This window comes from Macaca fascicularis, chromosome 3 (assembly GCF_037993035.2).
Source record: "Macaca fascicularis isolate 582-1 chromosome 3, T2T-MFA8v1.1".
NCBI lineage: Eukaryota > Metazoa > Chordata > Mammalia > Primates > Cercopithecidae > Macaca > Macaca fascicularis.
The window spans coordinates 105573319-105597428 of record NC_088377.1 but is presented as its reverse complement, the minus strand read 5'-3'; the positions used below and the strand labels follow the sequence as shown (position 1 = coordinate 105597428).

General features: G+C 47.4%; 1 protein-coding gene across 10 annotated transcripts in view; it reads right to left on the bottom strand.

Annotated features, from left to right (window-relative positions):
- GSDME (gasdermin E) overlaps window positions 1–24110 on the bottom strand; it is a 60302-nt gene that overhangs the window by 15163 nt on the left and 21029 nt on the right. For all 10 annotated transcript variants that reach the window (XM_045388933.2, XM_005549963.4, XM_045388932.2 and 7 more), the window contains 2 exons: window positions 5225–5396; window positions 3429–3549 (listed from right to left, as the gene is read on the bottom strand). In XM_045388933.2, the coding sequence (XP_045244868.2) occupies window positions 3429–3549; window positions 5225–5396 (293 nt within the window). The remainder of the gene's footprint in view (window positions 1–3428; window positions 3550–5224; window positions 5397–24110) is intronic.

The following is a 24110-nucleotide window of genomic DNA, read 5'->3' as shown; positions in this document are numbered from 1 at the left end:
AGTTGCGAGTCTGTGGCAAAGCCCCTGTAGTCCTGGCTGCTTGGGAGGCCAAAGTGGGAGAACTGCTTGAGCCCAGAGTTCAAGGTTGCAGTGAGCTATTATCCCGCCACTGCACTCTAGCCTCGGTCACAGAGCAAGGCCCTGTCTTTAAGGAAAGCGAGGTGGGGAAGCAAGGAGATGGTGTTAGGGCCAGTGGGGAGATGTGCACAGATTCAGGTGCAGCGTGGGAAACACAGGTTCATGCCCACAAGGCATTCAATTGGAAGTTGGTGCTGAAGGACACCAGCAAATGCCAAGATGTATAAAAATGCAAGGCGGAAGGTCAAGAGGATGAAAGGGTGTTTCTGATTGGGCGTAAGTGTCTCCCGAGAGGGGAGATGTGGGTGAAGGAAGGGGTCTCGTTGCAGCTGGTATGGCTGAAGCACCTGGCCAGGATGCAGATGGAGTCTGCCTCCCTTCGAGTTTTCAAAAGACAACCAGGATCCCTGTCAAATGCAATCCCACCAGGAAGGTAGGGAGAGAGGGCAGGCATGTCTTCTCAAGGGCCCTTCCAAGCACTGCAGGTTTATGTCTATGAAGCTGTATCAGAACATTCTGTAGCAAAAGCAACAGGAAATAGATGGGCAAAAAAAGAAAAGAAATAGCAGAACTGGTTTAAAATCAGGCAGTGAGTCACCCAGAACGATGGCCTGACCACCAAGCTGTCGTAGGAAGGAGCCACGGAGCTGCCTCCTAGGCCAGAGCAGGGAACGAGCCAAGGGAAGGCCGAGATATCCCCAGGGTACCTCTTCTCAGCAGCACAAAGAGGAGTTTATTTTCAAAGACAACGGAAGCTGGAAAAGATAAAAGCCTGAAATTGAAATGCAAACAGGAGAGCCCTGCCAGACAAGGCTGTGTGTCTTTCAAACCCCATCTGAGAAAGAAAGGCCACCCCGACAGAGCTGCGTCAGGGCAGGGTCTGGTCACCTCCTGGGACAAACAGGAGGAAGCTGGCATGGGGACCACCGCCTAGAGTGGCAGCCCAGGTCTGGGTCCCCGCCACCGAAGCGTCCGCAGAGCATTCATGGGCATCCTCAGGTGTGTGCCAAGATTTCAGAAGGCCTTACAGAAGTGACACATCCTTCACTATAGCCAAGATACAGAAATAACATAACTGCCTGTTGATGGATGAATAGATAAAGAAAAGGATGTATTGGCACAATGGAATACTCTTTGGCCACGAAAAAGAAGGAAAGCCTGTCATTTGTGCCAACCTGGATGAACCCGGAGGACAGTATGCTAAGTGAAATCACCCAGGCACAGAAAGACGCATACTACATGGTCTTGTACATGGAACTGAAAAAAGCTGAACTCACAGAAGCAGGGGATAGAATGGTGGTTGCCAGGCACTAGGCTCTGGGAGAAATGGGGAGATGTCAAAGCATGCAAACCTCCAGTTGTAAGCTGGTAAGTTCTGGGGATCTAGCATGGTGATTGTAGCCAATAGTACTGCAGTGTTTACTTGAGACTTGCTGAGAGGGTGGACAATAAGTGTCCTCACCACACACATGCAAAGGGTAACTATGCTGGGTGATAGATGTGTTCATTAGCTTGACTCAGTAGTAATCCCGTCACAATGTCCATGTCTATTGAATCATCGCTTGGACATCTTAAACATACATAGTTTTTGTGTGTCAATCATACCTCAGTAAGCTACGGGGAAGTGACACATTCACCGCTGGCCATCAGTAAGACTGAACAGGACCACAAAGGCAGACGTAGGGGGACTAGAACCCCAAAAGTGCAGGTGGTGACCCTACTTACCACATACAGATAACAGAGACTAGAAGAACAATTTGATCATCTTCATGATGCAATTTTTTTGGAAGACAAGTCTTTTCAAAGAGAAAGAGTAAGATGACAATAATAAGGAAAATGCCCCAGAGGACACAAATTTGGAACTATGGGCCTCAAGGAAGGTATTCTCAGCATTTCTTGGTCCCTGACCGACCTCTTTGACCAATTGCTTCAAACTGACACTTTCTCTTTCTGTCACCTCAGATAAATCATTTCACTACCCTAAAATGCAGGCTGCTTCATTTGCAGAATGAGAGAGGGAGGCTCCGTGCACTCCTTCTGTGCCTCGCCTGTTTCTCCTAGGGATCCTCAAACACCCTTCAGCTTGTGGACAGCGGCACAGGAGGACACTAAGCGTTCTGTTCGGGTCCCTCTAGTGGTCGCTGAACGGCATCGTGATTCATGTGGGCTTAGCGAGGGCAGGAGCTGTCTCACGGGAGACTGCCCCCCTTCCACAAATGGGGGAGGAGCGGGAGGCAGCAGCAGGCATGTGCATGGTCTATCACGGCACTTTTAAAAACTGCTGTTACAGAAAATGTCAAACTGCATAGGAATAGAGAGGAGGAGCGTGAACCAGCATGTGCCCATCGGCCAGCTTCAGCCACTGTCCCCTCTCAGCCACGCCTCCTTCCCTCAGCAGCTGCCCACGCTCACACCCTTTATGCTCCACTCATATTATTTTTGAAGCAAACCACAGACACCACAGACATCTTACCATTTCATTCGTGAATGTTTCAGTGTACATCTCTCAAAGACAGGATGACTCATTTTTATAAATATAACTATAGTACCATTGTCATACCTAAAAAACTTCACGATTTATTATGTTACATTTACCCACTTATGTCCCTAAGGAGCGGTCACACTGCTTTCATGAGTGAACACAACCTCTTCTCATTGGGAACATGAGGAGGGAAGGGGCTGTGAGCACCTAAAATGAGCAGACACTCACTGAACCAAAGCTGGGAATTTCTTCCCTGACAACGGCAGGGTCTCCGCGCTTTGAACACACTCGTGATCAGCAGAGGAAAGTCAAGTTCAGCATGTCTGGCTTCGTACTTGGGGAAAGGAGGTGGGATGACAATAATGGTGATAATGCTATTAATAGCAAAGGTGGAGGAGTTAATAAATGGCCACTGTGCCAGGCGCTTCATAGGCCTCATCTCATTAAATCTTCACACAGCCCTGTGAAGAAATGCCCTTCACCTTCCAGGGACGGGGAAGCCAAGACTCAGCAAGATTCAGCAACTTGCCTGAGACCTCATAGGACATCATGGCACCAGGGTTGATGCCCAGTGTGTCTGACGCAGAGCCCAGGTTGATGCCCAGAGGGCACAGCTCAGCCCTCTACCATGCTGGTGGAACTCACCCCACACCAATGCTGGGGGAGAGGGTGGCATTGCTCCAGGCATCCCTCGCCACGCCTCTCCCCCAGCACAGCCCACATGTCCAGGGACCATGTCATGGGACAGTCTGTCCTCTTCAGACCTCTTTCCCTCTCTTCCCACAGTCTCCAAAGCAGTTGAGTCCTCTGCAAAGCAGTCGAGTCTCTCCGCTGGGGATCCCTCAGCACCACAGGAGGTGGCACTCACCGAACTGGCCGTCCAGTTTCACGTATAACTCAATGACACCGTAGGCAATGGTGGTGGCAGCTGGGATCTCCAGCACCACGCTGGAGTCCTTGGTGACATTCCCATCCTCCGTCGCTGACACCTGTGGGCAAAAGCGCACACACTCCCACCTGTGCACTTGGGCTCTCCCTGCTGCTCTGTTCCCCACTGCAGCCAGCCTCATGTCTTGCACATAACAGATGCTGAGCAATGTCCACAGAACTGAGTGGAACAGAGGAGCCAGCCAGCATGGGGGATGGGGGATTCAATCTTTGTTGGCATCACTACACATATTCCCAAGTAAATGGCCAACCTGGTGGCATCAAAGCGAGATTCCAGAGTGTGGGATACAGTGAAGTTAGGTCTACAGTGCTGTGCAAAGATCATACAATACATAAGATCACCTCCCAGTTCCCTCCATCACAGATTATGGAAACAACTGAAATCCTAATGAAAACCTTAAACAGTAGCAAAGTTGGACTGGGAGAACCTAGCTGAGAGGGCCCCCTGCCCCATGCATATCACTCCGGACCCCTGTAGATGGTGCACAGTGCTGATAAAACCAGGAACAGAGACGGAAGTGGGGAGAGGCCGGAGGGAGGAGAGGCAGGAAATGCTAAGAAGTCAGGCACCAAAGCTCCCGCCTTTAAACGCTCTCACAAACAGGACCCCTTCCCACGATGTCCTGGTGAGAGGAAGATGATAATCTATTTGTTGGCCAAACACTGGCAATCAGAGAACTTTTCTTAGCAACTTGATCCTGGTCAGAGTGTGTTGCTTTGGGTGGGGAAATGGCAGCCGGCCTCCTGACTCTCAAAGGCTCCAAAACTCTGGCAGGAAGTGACTGTGGCAGGAGCACTGGCAGGGCCAGCCTGAGCCATCTCCCATCGGCACCTCCCTCGCTGCTGCTATCCAGCCCCACCCCAGCAAGAGTGCTGGCCCCAGACCTCTACCTCCAGCTCCTTCCAAATACAACTTTCAGGGTTCCTTAGAAAAAGCCAAAAGTCATCCCAAGAAGTCAATCTCTAAGAAAATATCAGCCACCATGGCAAGCTGGAGGAGAAAGAGTTTGGGGTTGACAGCCACCTAGTCCATTGAAGTTTAGTACTGGCTCATGGATCAGCTTGGTAAGACTGTCAATAACCTTAATCCAGAAGAATCTATGTAGAGATAGCTAGATCTTACCTGCCCTAACTCAACCCACAAAGGATTTGCAGCAGCTAATTCCAAGTAATCACTGTGAGAGCCCCAGCTCTGAGAGGCTCTAGGGATTCTCTTGCATTTGGCCTGGTCAGTGCCTGTGTGTCCATTTTTCTTGGTGGAAACATCTGCCGCCTACAGGGAAAGCATCTGACATGGGCCCGCCCGGCCCATTCGAATGCCTGCGGCCCTGCCCTGATTCAGGAATGAACACATCCCGGGGTGGTCTGGTGAGACTGGGTCCTAGGCCCCCTCACACCTGGAGTTGCAGCAAATCAGGAGCAAGCCTGGAGCTGCCAGCACCGTAGGGACAGCCCATCCGAGAGGGGATCGACCCAGGGAAGGTGGCTCCCTATATCCTCAAGGCCTGGATCCAGCAGTGACTGGAGCCAATTTCCCCAAGTGTTTCAGCTACATGAGCCAATACACTCTTGCTCGTTTAAGCCAGTGTGAGTTGGGTTTCTGTTAACTTGCTACAGAAAGAGTCCTGACTAATGAAGACACCACCCAAAGAGGCCCCCGACCAAGGTCTCCATGACTGCCCAGCCGTGACCACAGGGCAGCCCAGCCGCACGCACCTGCACCATCTTGGTCTGGATGCCCACGATGCCACCACACTTCTCCTCGACCTGCGTGTGCTCGGAGATCACACACTTCTGCACCGTCATGATCTTCTGTGTCAAAACACACAGGACCTCATTCCTTCCCTCCAGCACCTGCTGGAGCACAGGGTTTCTCAGATTTATTGTTCTGAAAAAGAAAAATGGCTGTGAGTGGCCTAGTGCCTCAGGGGACACTGGGGTCGTGTAAATTTCCTCTTGCACAGCAGGCAGCTGAGGAGTGAGCAGGTGACAGCGAGGCTTTGCTGATTTCCTGGTGATGAAAGAGGGGACAGGTCACCTGGAAAGGCATAAACCAAACTCTCTTGAGGCCACCTCAGAGCTGCCAGGCCTCTGGGGGCCCAGGCTAGATGCTAGAGGGAAGGGGGCTTTCAGTCAAACAGCAGCACCCGTTGTCAAAGAGAAGAAAAGAAAATCAACCAGGGCCAGGTGCGGTGGCTCACATCTGTAATCCCAGCACTTTGGGAGGCTGAGGCAGGCAGATTACTTGAGATCAGGAGTTCGAGACCAGCCTGGCCAACATGGTGAAACCCTGTCTCTGCCAAAAATACAAAAATTAGCCAGGCGTGGTGGTGCACGCCTGTAATCCTAGCTACTCAGGAGGCTGAGGCACAAGAATCACTTGAACCTGGGAGGCGGAGGTTACAATGAACTGAGATCGTGCCATTGCACTCCAGCCAGGGCAACAGAGCAAGACTCCATCTCAAAAACAAAAAAAAAAAAAGGAAAAGAAAAGAAAACTAACCAGGAAGGAAACTGAATCCATGTGCCTTAGGCCCTGGGAACTCCACTTTGTTCTTTAATCAGAGCTGAGGGATGTCAGACATCACAGCCGTGGCTCAGGGAACACAGGATTATGATGGGAGGAATGGTGACCAATTGCTTCTCATGGAGAAAGGAATAGGCCTAAAGTACGAGTAGCCAGAAGGAAATTAGATCTGAACTAAGAGGAAATTTCTTAACCTGTCTAGGAAAGATGTTTCATCTCTTAGAAGGGGCTCGATGTCTTTTTACACATGGGGAAACTGAGGCTGGTTATGCATGGCCTGTCCAGAGTCACTCAGCAGAGATTTGGGGCTCCCACCCAGCCACTTAAAATTCTACAAACTTTCAAGAACAGACTAAATGTTTATTTACAGGAGGTAATTTCATGCTTAGAAGCAAATGATGAAATAACTTCTCTGGAGATCTCATTCAATGCTATGATTCTATGAAATGGACAGGAAAAGAACCAAATTAGAGTTGGTGACAGCACAAGAAAAATGATGGTATCCATGCTGGTATTTTTTTTAAGAGGTTAATTACCTTGAAAAGCTCAGCACCCATCCCTGACCACACACGTGCTGGGTCACCCATCCTAGACAGACTCCGATTCTCTGGGCTTCAGAAAGTAGCCCTGGAACTGGCGTGAGTAGCTAGGACAGTCCCATCTCAGTGTAATCACCTGCCCAGAGTAGAAACAACTTGCACGTCCGTCAACAGATGAATGGAGAAACGAAATGTGCTATAGTCATATAATGAGGTATCATATAGCCATAAAAAGTATGAAGTTGGGCCGGGCACAGTGGCTTATGCCTGTAATCCCAGCACTTTGGGAGGCAAAGGCAGGCAGATCACCTGAGGTCAGGAGTTCGAGACCAGCCTGACCCACATGGAGAAACCCTGTCTCTACTAAAAATACAAAATTAGCCAGGCGTAGTGGCGCATGCCTGTAGTCCCAGCTACCCAGGAGGCTGAGGCAGGAGAATCGCTAGAACCTGGGAGGTGGAGGTTGCGGTGAGCCAAGATCATGCCACTGCACTCCAGCCTGGGCAACAAGAGCGAAACTCCGTCTCAAAAAACACAGAAGTGAAGTTCTGACATCTGCTGCAACATGGGTGAACCTTGAAGACATTATGCCAAGTGACATACTCCAGGGACAAATGAACAATATTGATTGTATGGTTCCTCATATGAAATATCTGGAATAGGCAAATTCATAATGACAGAAAGCAGATTGGAGTTTACCGGGGCTGCAGGGCGGGAGAAGGAGAGTCACTGCCTGATGGCTGCAGAGTTCCTATTTGAGGTGATGAAGAAGTTCTAGAAGTGGAGAGTAGAGATGACGGCACAACAGGGTGAATATATTTAATGCCACTGAATTTTACACTTAAAAATGGTTACAACAGTAAATGTTTGTCTCATCTATTTTACCACAATAAAAAATAGATAAGACGTAGGAAAAACGGGTTCAATCTTAGTACTGGTTAATGAAATTCAAATTATAACAGTGTCTCACACATGATAAAAATAGACTGATAACAACCACAAAGCTGCCCAGAGACTCCATTTCCAGGAAGGAATGGGAAACGGGGACCTTGGAGCCTGCAGGGCTGGGGTTCAGATCTCGGCTCTGCCCTCCCACTGGGCAAGCCCAGTGAAGAACCACCTCTGTACCTAGGTTTCCTCGTGGATGAACTGTTAGTAACAGGGCCCCCCTCCTCATGGGGTTGCGTCAGGGTTTAGATGAGACGCATGCAGTGAGCCATTGGGGTGTGCCAAGCACAGAGTTAAATGCCACACAAACACTGGCTGGCTCCACCCACCTTCCCGTGTCCCTCTGTGAGGCTCACAAAACAAAGCCACAGTGTGTGCCCTGCGTGGGAATTATGGGGCACTGAATTGAGTCAGAGGTACTTTTCCACATCACTCCCTTCTTCAAAGCCTTGGATGGCTATATCCCATGTCCACTGCTCTCCCAGGCCCCGTGTGATCTGCCCTGCCCCCTGTTGACTTTACCTTCCAGCCTTCTCACTATGCCTTAAAAATGCCAGTTGTGTGCCCACCCCGAGGCCTCGGCACGCGTTCCCTGACAGCCACATTTCACTGACTCACTGGTCACCTCCTCGGGGAAGCGTTCCCTGCACCCCCATCATGCTATCACACCCTGAGATCACTTCTCTGGAGACCACATTTCCATTGGATATTTTTCTAGCTCATTCCTTCATCTGCTCATGGCCTGCCTCCCCCATGGAGAATATAAACCCTATGGAGGTGGCGAGTGTGCCATCCTATTGACTGCATATCTCAGGGCCAGGATCAGTGCCTAGTGTATAGGAAGAGCTCAGGAAATATTTTTGGAATAAATGAGTAAATAAAACTTGTGGGGTTTTCCCCTCTATTTGCTTGAATGAATGTGTACATATGTATTTGTGCATCCACGTGTGAAAGACAGAAGACACGGAAGACGGGGGAAATGGAGGATCCGCAGCTTGGATCAAAAAAGGGTGCATAGCAGATGCGATCTTCCTAAAGGATTGCATGCCTTGGTCCCACAGGCAAAGACTTTAAAGATAAAAGCCATTGTAACCACCAGTCAGAACATACTGTTCCCTTTCCAGTGGTCTCTTCCTTCTATTGCTCAAAGTTCTATCTTCTAGCAGATCCTTGAACGTCTGTCTGTGCCCTCACTTACAGCTATGGGCTCCTCCCAGCTAGACACACGTCAGACGCATCACCGCCTGGTGACGACCCCACAACTGCCGCCTTTCGGAGTCGGATGTGACTCTGCTGGATTGGAAATCACAGCCCTCCTACCTGCCCTACACAGAGTCCACTGAACACCTGACACTGCTCCTAGCCAATGTGAAATTGTTCGAAAAGAAAAAGCTCAGCCTAGACCACTCAAGACTCCACTGCTTAAAATGCCCACCTCCCTCCAGAACCCCCACCTCAAACACCAAAAGAGAGGGGCAGCCGTCTACGCAGGCGGGCGGGCAACTGCCTGCTATATCCGATGACAGGGCAGTCCTGAGACGCTTGCTGAGTCGCTGCCTTCAAAAGGCCTCTGTGGGGTGGACCCACTGCAGCGCTGTGTTTGGCTAGTTTCTGAACTAGGTGGGCGCAGGAGAGCCCTGGGTGGGAACAGAAGCTCCCCCAGGGACGGAGACTGTCTCCAAGGCCAGGATTCGGGTGACCAGAAACGTAAGTGTCACACAGCCACAGCTCATGCAGGCCGCTGGGAATCCTTCCCTGGGCTACCAAGGCAGGGCTGCGAGAACCGCAGGCATCATCCACCTAGCAGCAAACACTTCCACCCAAGTCACTGGGATTCTGTTTCCCAGGACAGTGCTGCCACCTTTTGGAAACCAAATGCTGGACAAATTTAATCATCTTTAGTTAGGAGAGGCCCCATGGGGACAGAGGAGAAGCTACACGTCAGGGAAAATGCATTGTTTGACTTTCTGAAAAAGCAATCTCCGGAGGGAATTCTTCCCCATCTCCTCCCTGAGTCAACTCCACCAGGCCCCAAGCAGCCCCAGGGGGAGAGCCGGTGTCCCCTGGGGACAGAGTTCTCAGGTGCAGACCCAGAACAGTTCAAGGTCACCTGGCCCTCCTCAGAACAGAAATCACCATGCCACAGGGCTCTCCTGCACCCACCTAGTGCAGAAACCAGCCAAACTCCAATGCGATTTGTTTACTGTATAACCTGATATATTTTATTATATGCATTTAAAGAGGTCCCATGGGTTTCTTCAACTGCTAATGGAGTTCATGAAACAAAAACATTTAAAACTCTCAATTGAGGGTTTCAGAAGAGTTAAAAAAAAAAAAAAAAAAGCCTCAGAGAGGTTGATGGCAGTAACCAAAGTCACAGCTGGGAAGCCCAGGTCTTTTTACAGTGGCCCACATGACCACAGCATCCATAGCTGCTGTCTCCCTCCTCTGGGTGAGGGTACCTTTGGGCTGTACTAGGAATTGAATCTTCATCTCCATTAACTCTTGTATTGCTATACTGGTTAGCTATGTAAATATCTTGCCTATCTAACCAGACCAGTAGATGGAGGCTGGAAAAGCAAGTTATACCCAAGTCCTCTGGGAATCTTTATCAGAATATCCATGCCTGCCTGTCCTCCCCAAGCCCATCTCACTCTCCTCGTGGCTGCCGCCCTGTGCCCTTTGACAGTTCTTCCCCGACTTGTCCTGATTTCTTTCCTCTCGGGCCCTGTGAGAACCACTGAGCAACACAGACAGAATGACTTTAGAGACACAGAAAGCTATTAGCAGTGGTCGCCTCTTGGGTGGGGAACGAGATGGCTAGGAGGGACTTTTCACCTTTTCTCTTTTGGCCTTTTGACATTTAAACCACATGAATGGATTGCCCAGTTCAAAAAAAAATTGTATTTAAAAAAAAGGCCTTCTGGACAGACTGTAAGCTCCTGAAGGACAAAGTACCTTGCTCTTTTTATTGGTGCCTAGCCCTGTGCTATCCACCCAGCTGGGGGATAAACGAATGATTTATCACATAAATCTGGGCAGGATTGGAATGAGACCCTCTCCCCGAGTCCGGCCAGGAGCCAATGCCCAAAGACAGGGAAAATGGAGCAGAAGCTCTTCCAAGAGAAAATGAACAAGCAGATGTTCTTCGTCTGCTTCACACATCTGTCTAAGGGTAGCCTCCTCGCTCTTCCAGGTGGGGGGCGGGGAGGGAATATGAAAGCAAGAACAGGACGCCACCGAGGCAGAGGCGTATATCCTCAACAGAAAGGGCCAGCCCCGAAGGAACAAGTCTGGAGGCAGGGGAAGAGGCTGCACACTCAGTCGAGAAGAACGCCCGCTCCTCACTCAGGGGCTTGCTGAACCCCCCAGCCATTTCTACTGTGAGGCCGCCCTTCTGCCCATACCTGGCAGGTCAGTATAACACAAACACCTGGAGTTGGCCCGGAGTCGGTTCCCCGCTCTATCTCCAATTTAATGTTTGTCCCCTCTACGTTTCATGTTGAAATGTGATCCCTGGCGCTAGAGGGGGGCCCTGGTGGGAGGTGTCTGGGTCACGGGGTTGGATCCCTCATGAAAGGCTTGGTGCCCGCCGTACAATAATGAGTGAGTTTTCACTGTGAGTTCACACTGGTTAAGAGTGTGGTACCTTCCCCCTCACTCTTTCTTGCTCCTGCTCCTGCCATGTGACATGTTTGCTCCTCTTTCACCTTTTTCCATGACTGGAAGCTTCTAGAGGCCTCACCAAGAGCAGATGCTGGCACTATGCTTCCTGTACAGCCTGCAGAGCCATGAGCCAATTAAACCTCTCTTCTGTATAAATCACCCAGTCTCAGGTATTTCCTTATAATACTGCAAACAGACTAACACAGTCTCTTCCTAGCTGAGCTGCTGCTCCAGTCCTGAAGCTTAGTTTCCACATCTGTAAACTTGAGAATTTGCTCTGAGGGTGACGTTCAGGGAGTTCCTGCATTAAATGACCCACGCTCTACTCAGCAGATGGCAGGTGCTCCGTAAATGTTTTTTTTCCTCCCACTACTGGCAGGGAAGGCAAGTCAAGATCCCTTTCCAGGGTGGTCAAAGAAATGGCCAGAATTTTCAGGATGCTTTATAAGGGAGCCCTCAGCCAGGAAGTGGACCCTCAAAGCAATTACAAGCATGGCTCCATGGACACAGGACAGGAGTTGGATACAAGATGTGGGAACATTCAAGACAGCAACTATATGATACAGGAAGGGAGATGGCTGGAAAAGGAGACCAGGCAGGAGCTGCTGGGAGGCAGCAGGCAGTGATGGAGGGAGGGAAGTGTGGCCCAGAGCCCAGCGTGGTTGCTGGGGACCAGAGCAGCCCAGCAGGAAGGGAGGCTCCAGCTCTTCCAGCATCCATCAGCTCCCCAGGCCCAGCCCTAATGAAGCCACCTCCTCTCCCAGCCTGAAGCTTTAATTTCTATTTTCTCTGCTTCTAAGGCTTTCAAGAGCCAAAATGCAAACTCACAGAGGAGAAACCCAGAGATGACTTTTAAAAGTCTGACGCTATCCAAAAGGAGGGAAGCAGGTTTCTTTACCAAAGCATAAAGGAGGTCCCCGGGATGCCTCCTGCACAGACACAGGAGGGCAAGCTTTGTCATGCAGACCCCACACTTCAACTCTCCTTCATGCACCTCCACAAATACCTGAGTCCTGCTATGCTCCAGGCACCAGGCCAGATGCAAGCTTCTCAGGGAACAGGCCAAGGCAGCCACCACTAGCAGGGTCCTCTTACACAAAGGCTCTTGATAATAACAATGGTCTCCAGGAAGAGTTTCCAGTGGAAACCCTGGGGAGCCTGGCAAGGTTCTCCAAACCCTAGGGGACATCATGACGGACCAGGAGCTTTTGTTGAGTCTGCTGTGGAGAAATTATAAGACTAGAAGGGACCCAAGGGGACTATCTAGTTCTGGGCAGAAAATCAGTTTTATCTTTATTTTCACCTCGGTTAATCCATCAGCTATTACTGCCCGGCTGTAGGAAAAGGATTCGAAGGCTGAGTGTGGGCTGGAAGACAGTAAGGAAGAAGAAAACTGTGATTAAGTGGCAGCATCTTCTTGGACGTGGGAATGTGGGTGGCCCTGATCACCTGGATCTAACCCAGTTCTCTGCTCCTTAGTGAAGAATGCGCCCCAGAGAGGCGACAGGCCCACCTGAACCACATGGCCTGTTAGTGGCAGTGCCAAAATCAGGAACTGCATCTTCTCACTCTGAGACCAGTGTGCTTTTTCCACTGCACTCTTCTAAAGAACACCAAAAAGCGAAAGGTACAAATGCAGACTGAGGAAATGGTGCCGTACTGCCAGAGCTGGTTTCAACATCTCCCCAGAAACAGAGATGGGGACATGACAGAGAGTCAAAGGATGGCGGCCAGCCTGCTGCCGCAGGAATATTAAGCAACCCACAGAAACGGACATATGTATTGATGATAAAGGCTTTAGAAAGTCCGGATTTTCTCCCAAGGGTTTTGATTTATTGGCTAAAACTACAGTTTACAAAGGATCACACGTGTGTTCACAGACCAGCTGTAGAGTGGGAAAATAAGGTCCACAGACTTTGCCTGTAAACTCCTTGGCTTTGCCTGTGTGACATTTCATTAAGTGGGAAAGCCTGCTTCTCTCTTGATAACCTCCACTCTACAGAGGTGGCAAAGAGTTTTATTTCAGTAACTGCCTCCTAAAATCCGGGACCACACACGCCATTGCCTCCTTCATCGGCCGATTTCCCCTCCAAGGGAAGCTCCATTCGCCCTTTTAAAGTCTGTAAGCTTTTTGACAACAAGGCAGGAGAGCAGCGCTCAAACCACATCTGTGCTGCTTCTGCGGGCACTGTCCCCGGCATCCTGTCCCGGGAAGGCTGCAAAACTCTCCCTCACTACGAGTGGGGGGTGCCACTAGCTGCCGTCCCCAGCACTGTTCCAGAGCTAAGGGGCCTGTAACAGGGGAGGAAGAGACGGGATGCACCCAGCCCCGCCAATGAGTCTTGATTTGTCTCTCGGCCATTCTTGGTCACTCCATTTTTCTCATCAGGAATAGGGGGTAATTCTGGCCAATAAGACCTGGGGAAAGTCTGTTAGGGGTTCTCAAGCTTTTCTCCCTCTTAAAAAGGGACACAAAGAAGAGGCCACTTTTCTGCCTCTGGATCTTTTGTCTGCAATGTGGCTGCCATTTAGGGACCAAGAGAACTTGGGCTGCCAGGACAAGCAACGGATGGTGGCTGCCACAGGGGTCCACGGAGCCACTGAACTGACCTTCTGCCGTTAACCAGTCAACCAGGATGCACCCTCTTTGAGGTGTTTTCTTATGTGCGATAATAACAAATGTTCTTTGCAACCAGACACCCTAACTGGCATATGAAGTGACCGTCATCCTTATTTCACAAAGCAACAAGAAGCACGAAGAACTCAGAAGCCAAGGGGCTGGGTGAGAATGCAGCTCAGTACTGTCCACCCCCGAAGCTCTGCGCCCATCTGCCTCTCCCTCCTGAACCTTCCTGGGCCCTGCATACAGAAGGCGCTTAATGCATGCTTGATTGTTAAAGAACTGGCAGTCTTTCTGCTCGATCCCACGTGATCTTCCCAGAGTCAGGAAGTGGATCCTCTTGGAAACCAACGCAGCCGCCCACTGGCTCCCCAGCACCTACCAGCAGTCCCCATTTCAACCACGTTTCATAACAGAAACTTCCCACACATCAGAGATGCTCAGCCCACAGCCGGGGGCAGGAAATCTCTTGAAACCTCAACTCCTGTGCCCTGGGCCTCCACTTCCAACACAGTGAGATAAGCCCTGCTCTTTCCCTCTCTCTCTCTCTCTCACTTGGCTGTAATGAAGATGACTTCAGGGTTGTAAAATGCTGGGAAAAGCAAAATTGGGGCAGAATACTCACTGCCCATTGTTGCCAAAGTGGCCAGGTCACCCGCAGACTGTGGCTGCTCCGCCTCTATCCACATTATAGTCTCTAATACTTTAGCTTACTCACATACGACGACCCGTGGAAAGAAAAAGGGAAAAATGAGCACCTGTAGATGTTCAGCCCTTCAGACGAGTGATTAACTGCAACCAGTGGATGAGATGCAACAAGCCTGGAAGATGATAAAGAAACGCAGCTGATGCCGAGAAGTGACTTCACGCCAAAGCCCTTGGAACATGTGTCTGTTTCCAAGCTCTGTGCATAGAAGTTGGATCGGAAAAATCATGTGTTTTGTGAACCTGGTTTGAAATCCTGAATCCAGGCAAACTAATTAATTTCCACATTCAGGCTCCTCAGTTGTAGAATAAAGATAAACCAATTATCCTTTCAAGCAAACTGGGCTCAGTGTGCCGAAGGCACTGCGCCAGACCCCACGACAAAGGAGGCAGGCGCATTCCAGGAGGGAAACAGACACAGACGCAGGCACTTCCGACACACTTGACCCTACAGCGTGGTTCGTATCCCACCAGGGGTGATGTGGCTCCTGAAGGAAGTGGGGTCTAACATGAGGAATTAACTGGGTGACGCAGAAGAAGTGAGTCTGTGCATGCCCTTCGTGCGTCTGTGCAGACAGGAGGAGTGAACGTCAGACAAGGATTGGAGGTAGAAGGAGCCTGGAGTATTAATCCCAGGAACTGAAATAAGCTCAGTGACTGACCTGGGGGATGTGAGGGCAGCTAGTGAGAGATGAGGCTACAGATTGAAAGCATGGCTTTGTTGCACAGAGGAGCCTGTGGGCATCCTCCTAGGACAGGGGAGAACACAGAAGGCATGGCTGGGCAGTGAGGGGATCCAACTGGCTGCCCTGTGGAGAATCAACTGCAAGGGGAGAGATGAAAGCAGGTAAGAGATGGTGGGTGGAGGCCTGCACCATTTCCCAGAGAAACTGTCATAATAAGACTGGGGGAATGGGAACAGGTAAGGCTGATATTGAAGAGGTGGAATCAACTGGTAAGAGACAAGGTGTGGGAGAGAAGGTGAAGGAGCCATGTCTGATATTCAGATTCCTGGCTAAACCAACCGGACTCATGCCTCACCCACCAGCTCGTTGGAGGGTTTAGGGAGATGAGAAGTGCCGTGATGAGTTGAGTCTCTGTGTCAGACACTGCATGAACAGCCCAAGGGGAGCAAATATCTGCTCACCTGAATTCTAACTCCTGACTCATCCCAGCCATCCTGACTGTACACACTGCAGCTCATCAGTTCTGAGACACATGTTTTTTTCTTTATATTTTCACATCTCTGAAATCAGGATGTTTTAAAATTGATAGGTGGCACAGTTTAATTGGCAGTGTTCGTTCTCAATGGTACATAGAATAATGGTGCCTCTTTCAATGGATGACATCTTGGATCTGAAGAAATACAATAATGCCTATCAGTCTTAGAAGAAAATAGTACTTGAATGACTCTTCTTAGGACTTAAATCCTATCTAGTTCCAAAAAGATCTGAAGTTGCCTTTAAAAATAAAGCTCGGCGCCTGTAATCCCAGCACTTGGGGAGGCTGAGGCAGGCGAATCACAAGGTCAGGAGATCGAGACCATCCTGGCTAACATGTTGAAACCCCATCTCTACTAAAAAAATACAAAAAATTAGCCGGGTGTGGTGGCGGGCGCCTGTAGTCTCAGCTACTTGGGAGGCTGAGGCAGGAGAATGGCATGAACCCGAGAGGCAGAGCTTGCAGTGAGCCGAGATCGCGCCACTGCACTCCAGCCTGGGTGGCAGAGTGAGACTCTGTCTCAAAAAATAGTAATAATAATAAAATAAAATAAAAAAGAAAGCTCGGCCAGGCACAGTGGCCCACACCTGTAATCCCAGCACTTTGGGAGGCTGAGATGGGCAGATCACAAGGTCAGGAGTTCAAGACCAGCCTGGCCAATATGGTGAAACCCCGTCTCTACTAAAAATGCAAAAATTAGCCGGGCATGGTGCCGCATACCTGTAGTCCCAGCTACTTGGGAGGCTGAGGCAGGAGAATTGCTTGAACCCGGGAAGCAGAGGTGGTAGCGAGCTGAGATCACACCACTGCACTCCAGCCTGGGCAACAGCAGAGCGAGACTCTGTCTCAAAAAAATTAAAAAATAAAACAATAAAAAATAAAGCTCATCGGACAAGGTGATTTCTGTAAAAAGACTAAAACCACTCCCAAGGACAAGTATTGAAGGATCCCCAGCACACCCTTCTCTACAGGAAGCCACCTTTACACTGTGAAAGGAAGCAACAGAAGTCAGACAAGCTTCCAGGGACTCACTAAAACCAAGACCAGGAGACCAAATAATTTAGAAAAAAAATAATAAACTGGCAGAATTTCAGATAGCACAGAGATGAGTGTGGCCTGAGGGTTTCAGGAAAGACATCTTTTAAAAAGAGTGGATTTGGTGGGGCCTTGAGTTTGACAGCTTTGCTTCCCATAGAGAACATGGGGACCAGGACAAGGCCCATGAAGGTCTTACTGACATTGCTTAAGGGCTCCATACGTCTTTACTTAAGAATCAAATCAACATCTCCTGCCACAAACAAAACATGTACAAAGAACAGCCTTTGTGCTTTGCAGACTTCTCCATAGCCCAGCTACACGTCTGGATCAGCACTTATTTTGGGGAACACAGGTTGCTGCTATAGGCAAGAACCAGAGCCCCGCCGACTTTCACTGAAGGCGTCAGTCGCTCCACGGTGGAGTTCAGAATGGTGACTGTACAGGTGCCTACCTCCTCCATGGGAGAGGAAAACAAGAGCTCAGGCGGAACATCATGCTGCACGTCAGAAACTCCAAGGACTTCGTCTCCCTCCTGCAGCTCCGCAGCTCCCTGTCTGGCTCTCAGCGAGCTGCATCACACCTTCCCTCCCTGGGAGCTCTGGCGCTTGCCAGGTTTGCTAGCCAGGCTCTATACTTATTGGCGTAGAGTGGTAACACTAATAGCCACAATGAGTGAGAACTTGCCACATGCCAGGCACCACTATACATGCCCTGTTTATATTCTCTCACTGAGTTCTCACGGTAACAACGATCCCATTTTGCTAATCAAAGAAATACTGGGTTGTGAAGGTAGGAAAAGGTGCCCCTGTATCTTGGTTTAAAGAAAAAGATCTTTGGGTAAGCTGGTTAGGAGGTGGCATAGTAGCATTTATTATGTTATTCCTTACACCCTCCCTCTGTTTCTACCACAAATTGTTTTGATTTTTAAAATGAGCCTGAAGTTTACTACCCTGAACTTGGCCTAAAAATGCCTCCACTTGCCAAAACCAGGAGACCAGCATAAAGAGGCACTGCCAGCCCCTCCCACCCCAGACCTTGGGATGCCCTGGTTTATTGGGACCACTTACACCTGCCCTGGAAGGAGAAACACAGCAAAAAGAGAATCAGCGACAGGACCAGAATCAGGAAACTCATGTTCTCCAAGTACATGTGGACAGAAGTCTTCATTGTTAGGCACAAACGGTTTACTAAAAATAATGATTCCAGTGCTGAGTGAAGCACAAAGACAAATGGGATGATCTTCAAACCCTCTGCTAGCCGTCGGGAAATTGATCAGGCAGGAAGGAAGCCCAGTTCAAACTTCCTTTTTTTCCAAGAAAGACATGGCTCCTCAAATCTTTCTCCTTGAGAAACTCCTAAATAAAAGTTAAAGGACCAGGAGCAGAGCAAGATGGCTGAATGGAAGCCTCCCGTGATTGTCCTCCCCGCAGGAACACCAAAGTAAACAACTATCTCTACAAAAAAAGCACCTTCATTAGAACCAAAAATCAGGTGAGCAATCACAGTACCTGGTTTTCACCTCATTTTGCTGAAAGAGGCACTGAAGAGGGTAGGAAAGGCGGTGTTGAATTGCCAACACCACCCCTCCCCTATCTCTGGGCAGCAGCCATGTGGCACAGAGGGAAAAGCTGTGTGCTGTGGGAGGGAGGGCACAGCAACTGTGGGATTTTGCATTGGAACTCAGTGCTGCCAACACTGGGCAGAACTCAGCCAGCGCCCAGTGGCTGAGACCAGCTAGTGGCTAGACCAGCCCTAGCCAGAGGAGAATCACCCATCCCAGTGGTCAGAACTGAGTTTTGGCAAGCCTCGTCACCATGGGCTAAAGTGCTTTGGTGTTCTAAATAAACTAGAAAGGCAGTCTAGGCCACGAGGACTGCAGCTCCTAGGCAATTCCTAGAGCTTTGCTGGGCTCAAAGCCAGTGGATTTGGGGGGTGGGTACATGACCTACTGAGACACCAGCCAGGGTGGCAAAGGGAGTGCTGGCTCCAACCCTCCCCCACCTCCAACCAGCACAGCATGCAGCTCCAAAAGAGATCCCTTCCTTCTGCTTGAGAGGAGAAGGAAGAGGAAAAAGGACTTTGTACTGTAACCAGAATGCCAGCTCGGCCACAGCAGGATAGGGCAACAGGCAGAGTTGGGAGGCCCCCACTGCAGGCCCTAGCTGCCAGACATTTCTAGACACACCCTGGGCCAGAAAGTAACCTGCTGCCTTAAGGGAAGGATACAGTTGTGACAGGATTCTTGTTCTTCTGACTAAAGAGCCCTGGGCCCTGCATCATCAGCAGCGGTAACCAAGCAATCCATGCCATGAGCCTTGGGTGAGGCTGAGACATGCTCACCCAGCTGTAGTCAGGTGTGACTCGGCACTTTCACAGCTGTGCTGGCTACAAGGAGAGATTCTTTCTGCTTCAGAAAAGCAGAGAGAAGAGTAAAGAGGACTTTGTCTTGCAGCTTAGGCACTAGCTAAGCACAGTGGGGCAGAGAACCAAGCAGGCCCTTCAAGTCTCCAATTCCAGGAGAACTGGATGGCATTTCTGGAACTACCCAGGCCCACAAGGGACCCCACTGCCCTGAAGGGTGAGTCTCAAACCTGCCAGCGTTCACCACAAGCTGACTGAAGAACCCCGGCCTTAAGTGAATATGGGCGGTAGCCTGCCAGTGCTTCTTGTGGGCCTGTGGTGCTGGTGGACACAGGAGGGAATCCTCTGCCTGGGAAAAGGAGAGGGAAGAGTGAAGGGACTTTGTCCCATGGTTTGAATGCCAGTTCAGCCACAGTAGAATAGATTTCTAAGGTTTCCAACTCCAGGCCCTGATTTCTGGACAGCATCTCTGGACCCACCTGGGGCCCCAGGGAACTCACCTTGTGTCTGAGGGGAAGGACATAAGCCTGGCTGGCTTCCCCACCTGCTGATTATACAGCCCTAGGGCCTTGAGCAAACATAGGCAGTAGCCAGGTAGCGGTTACAACAGGCCTTGGGCAAGACCCAGAGCTGTGGTGGCTTCAGTTCTGACCAGAGAAGTCCCAGTGGTGGTGGCCACACAGTTGCTTGTGTCACCTCTCCCCCAGCTCCAGACAGCTCAGCATAGATAGCAACTCAGTTTGTTTTGGAGAAAGTTAGGAAAGAGAACAAGAGTCTCTGCCTGTGATGCACAGAATTCTTCCATATCTTATACAAGACCACCAAGGTGGTACCTCTACAAGTCTATAAGAACCACAAAGTTACTGGGCTTTGGGTGTCCTCTAATGCAGATACAGCTACAGTGACAAAAAACTTGGATGACAACACCCAAATACCTTTGAATACCTGGAAAGTCTTCCTAAGAAGGATGGGTACAAACAAGCCCAGATTTCAAAAACTGCAATAAATACTTAAATCTTCAAAGCCCAGATACTGACAAACATACACAAGCATCAAGACAATCCAGGAAAACATGACTTCACCAAACAAACTAAATTGGGCAACAGAGACCAATCCTGGAGAGACAGAAATATGTGACCTTTCAAACAGAACATTCAAAATAACTGTTTTGAGGAAACTCAAAGAAATTCAAGATAGCACCGACAGGAATTTGGCATTCTATCAGATAAATGTAACAGAGATTGCAATAATTTAAAAGATTCAAAAAGAAATTCCAGAGTTGAAAAACACAATTGACATACTGAAGAACACATCAGAGTCTCTTAATAGCAGAATTAAGCAGCAGAAATAATTAGTGAGCTTGAAGACAGGATTTTTGAAAATATATCAGAGGAGACAAAAGAAAAAAAGAATGAAAAAGAATGAAATACACCTACAAGATCTAGAAAACAGTCTCAAAAGAACAAATCTAAGAGTTATTGGCCTTAAAGAGGAAGGAGAGGAAAAATAGGGGTAGAAAGTTTATTCAAAGGGTAACAGCAGATAACTTCCCAAAGCTAGAGCAAGAGAGCAATACCTAAGTACCAGAAGGTTATAGAACATCCAGCAGATTTAACTCAGAGAATACTATCTCAAGGCATTTAATAAGCAAATTCCCAAAAATCAAGGATAAATAAAGGATCCTAAAAGCAGCAAGAAACTAACTGCATACAATGGAGCTCCAATATGTTTGGCAGCAGACTTTTCAGCAGAAGTCTTAAAGGCCAGGAGAGTGGCATGACATATTTAAAGTGCTGAAGGAAAAAATCATTTACACTAGAATAGGATATTCAGCAAAAATATCCTTCAAACATGAAGGAGAAATACAGACTTTCTCAGACAAAAAAAAAAAAGCTGAAGGACTTTATCAACACCAGATCTGTCCTACAAGAAATGCTAAAGAGAGTACTTCAATCAGAAAGGACATTAAGGAGCAATAAGAAATCATCTGAAACTCCAAAATGTACTTGTAATAGTAAGAATACAGAAAAAACACAGACTATTATAACACTGTCACTGTGGTGTGTAAACTACTCATATCTTAAGCAGAAAGACAAAAAGATGAACCAATTACAAATAATAACTACAGGGCTGGGCGCAGTGGCTCATGCCCATAATCCCAACACTTTGGGAGGCCGAGGCAGGTGAATCACCTGAGGTCAGAAATTCGAGACCAGCCTGCTCAACATGGCGAAACCTCCCCTCCCCGCCCGGTCTCTACTAAAAATACAAAAAATTAGCCAGGCATGGTGGCGGACACCTGTAATCCCAATTACTCAGGAGGCTGAGGCAAGGAAAATCACTTGAACCCAGGAGGTGGAGGTTGCAGTGAGCTGAGATCGCACCACTGCACTCCAGCCTGGGTGACAAAAGCAAAACTCTATCTTAAAAATAAATAAATAAATCAAAACTACAAAAACTTTTCAAGATATAGACTGTACTATAAGATATAAATAGGGAAAAAAAGGAAAAAGTTAAGCAGGGGGACAAAGTTAAGGTGTGGAGTTTGTATTTATTTTCTTTTTGCTTATTTGTTTATGCTAGCAGTGTTAAGTTGTTATCAGCTTAAAATAATGGGTTACAATAATGGGATACTATTTGCAAGCCTCATGGCAACCTCAAACACAAAACTTAAAACAGATACACAAAAAATAGAAAGCAAGAAATTAAATCATACCACCAGAGAAAATCACCTTCACTAAAAGGAAGACAGGAAGCAAAGAAAGAAGACCACAAAACAAATAATAAAATGGCAAGAGTAAATCCTTATTTATCCATAGTAATTGAATATAACTAAACTCTCCAATCAAAAGACATACACTGGCTAAATGGATTAAAAACAAAATAAAAACAAGACCCAATGATCTGTTGCTTACAAGAAACACCCTTCACCTATAAAGACACATATAGACTGAAAATAAAGGGATGGAAAAAGATAGCCCATGCAAATCGCAGCCAAAAAAATGCAGGAGTAACTATATTTATATCAGACAAAATAGATTTCAAGACAAAAACTATAAGAAGAGACAAAGAAGGTTACTATATAATGATAAAGGGGTCAATTCAGCAAGAGGATATAACAATTGTAAATATTTATGTACCCAACACTGGAGCACCAAGATATATAAAGTAAATATCATTAACGCTAAAGAGAGAGATAGGCCCCCAATGCAGTAATACCTGGAGACATCAACACCTAACTTTCAGCATTTGACAGGTCATCCAGACAGAAAATCAATACCAGACTTAATCTGCACTACAGACCAAACGGGTGTAATAGATACATACAGAACATTTCATCCAACAACTGAAGAATACACATTCTTTTCCTCAGTACATGGACCATTTGCAAGGATAGACCATATGTTAGGCCACAGAACAAGTTTCCAAACATCCAAAACATTGAAATAATATCAAGTATCTTCTCTGACCACAGTGGAATAAAAAAACTACATAGCAATAACAAGGGAAATTTTTGGAACTATGCAAATACATGGAAATTAAACAACATGCTCCTGAATGACCAGTGAGTCAATGAAGACGCTAAGAAAGAAATTGAAAAATTTATTGAAACAAATGATAACAGAAACACAACAGCAAAACCTATGGAGTACATCAAAAGCAGTAGTAAGAGTAAGTTTATAGTTGTACATATATCAAAAAAGTAGAAAAATTTCAAATAAACAGTCTAACAATGCATCTTAAAGAACTAGAAAATCAAGATCAAACCAAACCCAAAGTTAGTGGAAGAAAAGAAATAATAATGATTAGAATAAAAATAAATTAAAATGAGGAAAACAATACAAGAGATTAATGAAACAAAAGTTTGTTTTTGAAAAAAGATAAATGAAGTTGACAAACCTTTAGCCAGACTAAGAAAAAAAGAGAAGACCCAAATAAATAAAATCAAACATGAGAAAAGAGACATTACATTAATACTACAGAAATTCAAAGGATCATTAGAGGCTACTATGAGTAACTATACACCAACAAATTGGAAAACCCTAGAAAAAATGAATAAATTCCTAGACACAAAACCTACCAAGATTGTACCATGAAGAAATCCAAAACCTGATCAAACCAATAACAAGTAATGGGATCAAAGCCAAAATAAAGTCTCCCAGAAAAGAAAAGCCAAAAAAAACCTCATGGCTTCAGTGCTGAATGTTAGCAAACATTTAAAAAAGAATGAATACCAATCCTACTCAAACTATTCCAAAAAACAGAGGAGGAGGGAATACTTTCAAACTCATTCTACAAGGCCAGTATTACCCTGATACCAAAACCAGACAAAGACACATCAAAAAAAAAGAAAACTATAGGCCAGTATCCCTGATGAACAGTGATGCAAAAATCCCCAACGAAATACTAACAAAATGAATTCAACAATACATTAAAAAGATCGTGACCAAGTGAGATTTATCCCAGGGATGCAAGGATGATTCAACATATGCAAATCAGTGTGACACATTATATCAACAAAATGAAGGATAAAAACCATTTGATTATTTCAACTGATGCTGAAAAAGCACCTGATAAAATTCAACATCCATTCAAGATAAAAAACTGTACATAGAAGGAACATAGCTCCACAATAAAAGCCATATATGATAGACCCACCAGCTAGTATCATACTGAATGGGGAAAAACTGAAAGCCTTTCCTCTAGGATCTGGAACACAATAAAGATGCCCACTTTCACCACTGTTTTTCACCATAGTACTGGAAGTCCTAGCTAGGGCAATCAGACAAGAGAAAGAATTAAGGCATTAAAATTGGAAAGGAAGAAGTCAAATGATCCTTGTTTGCAGAAAACATGATCTTATATTCGGAAAAACTTAAAGACTCCACCAAAAAACTATTAGAACCAATAAACAAATTAACTAAAGTTGCAGAATGTAAAATCAACATACAAAAATCAGTAGCATGTCTATACAAC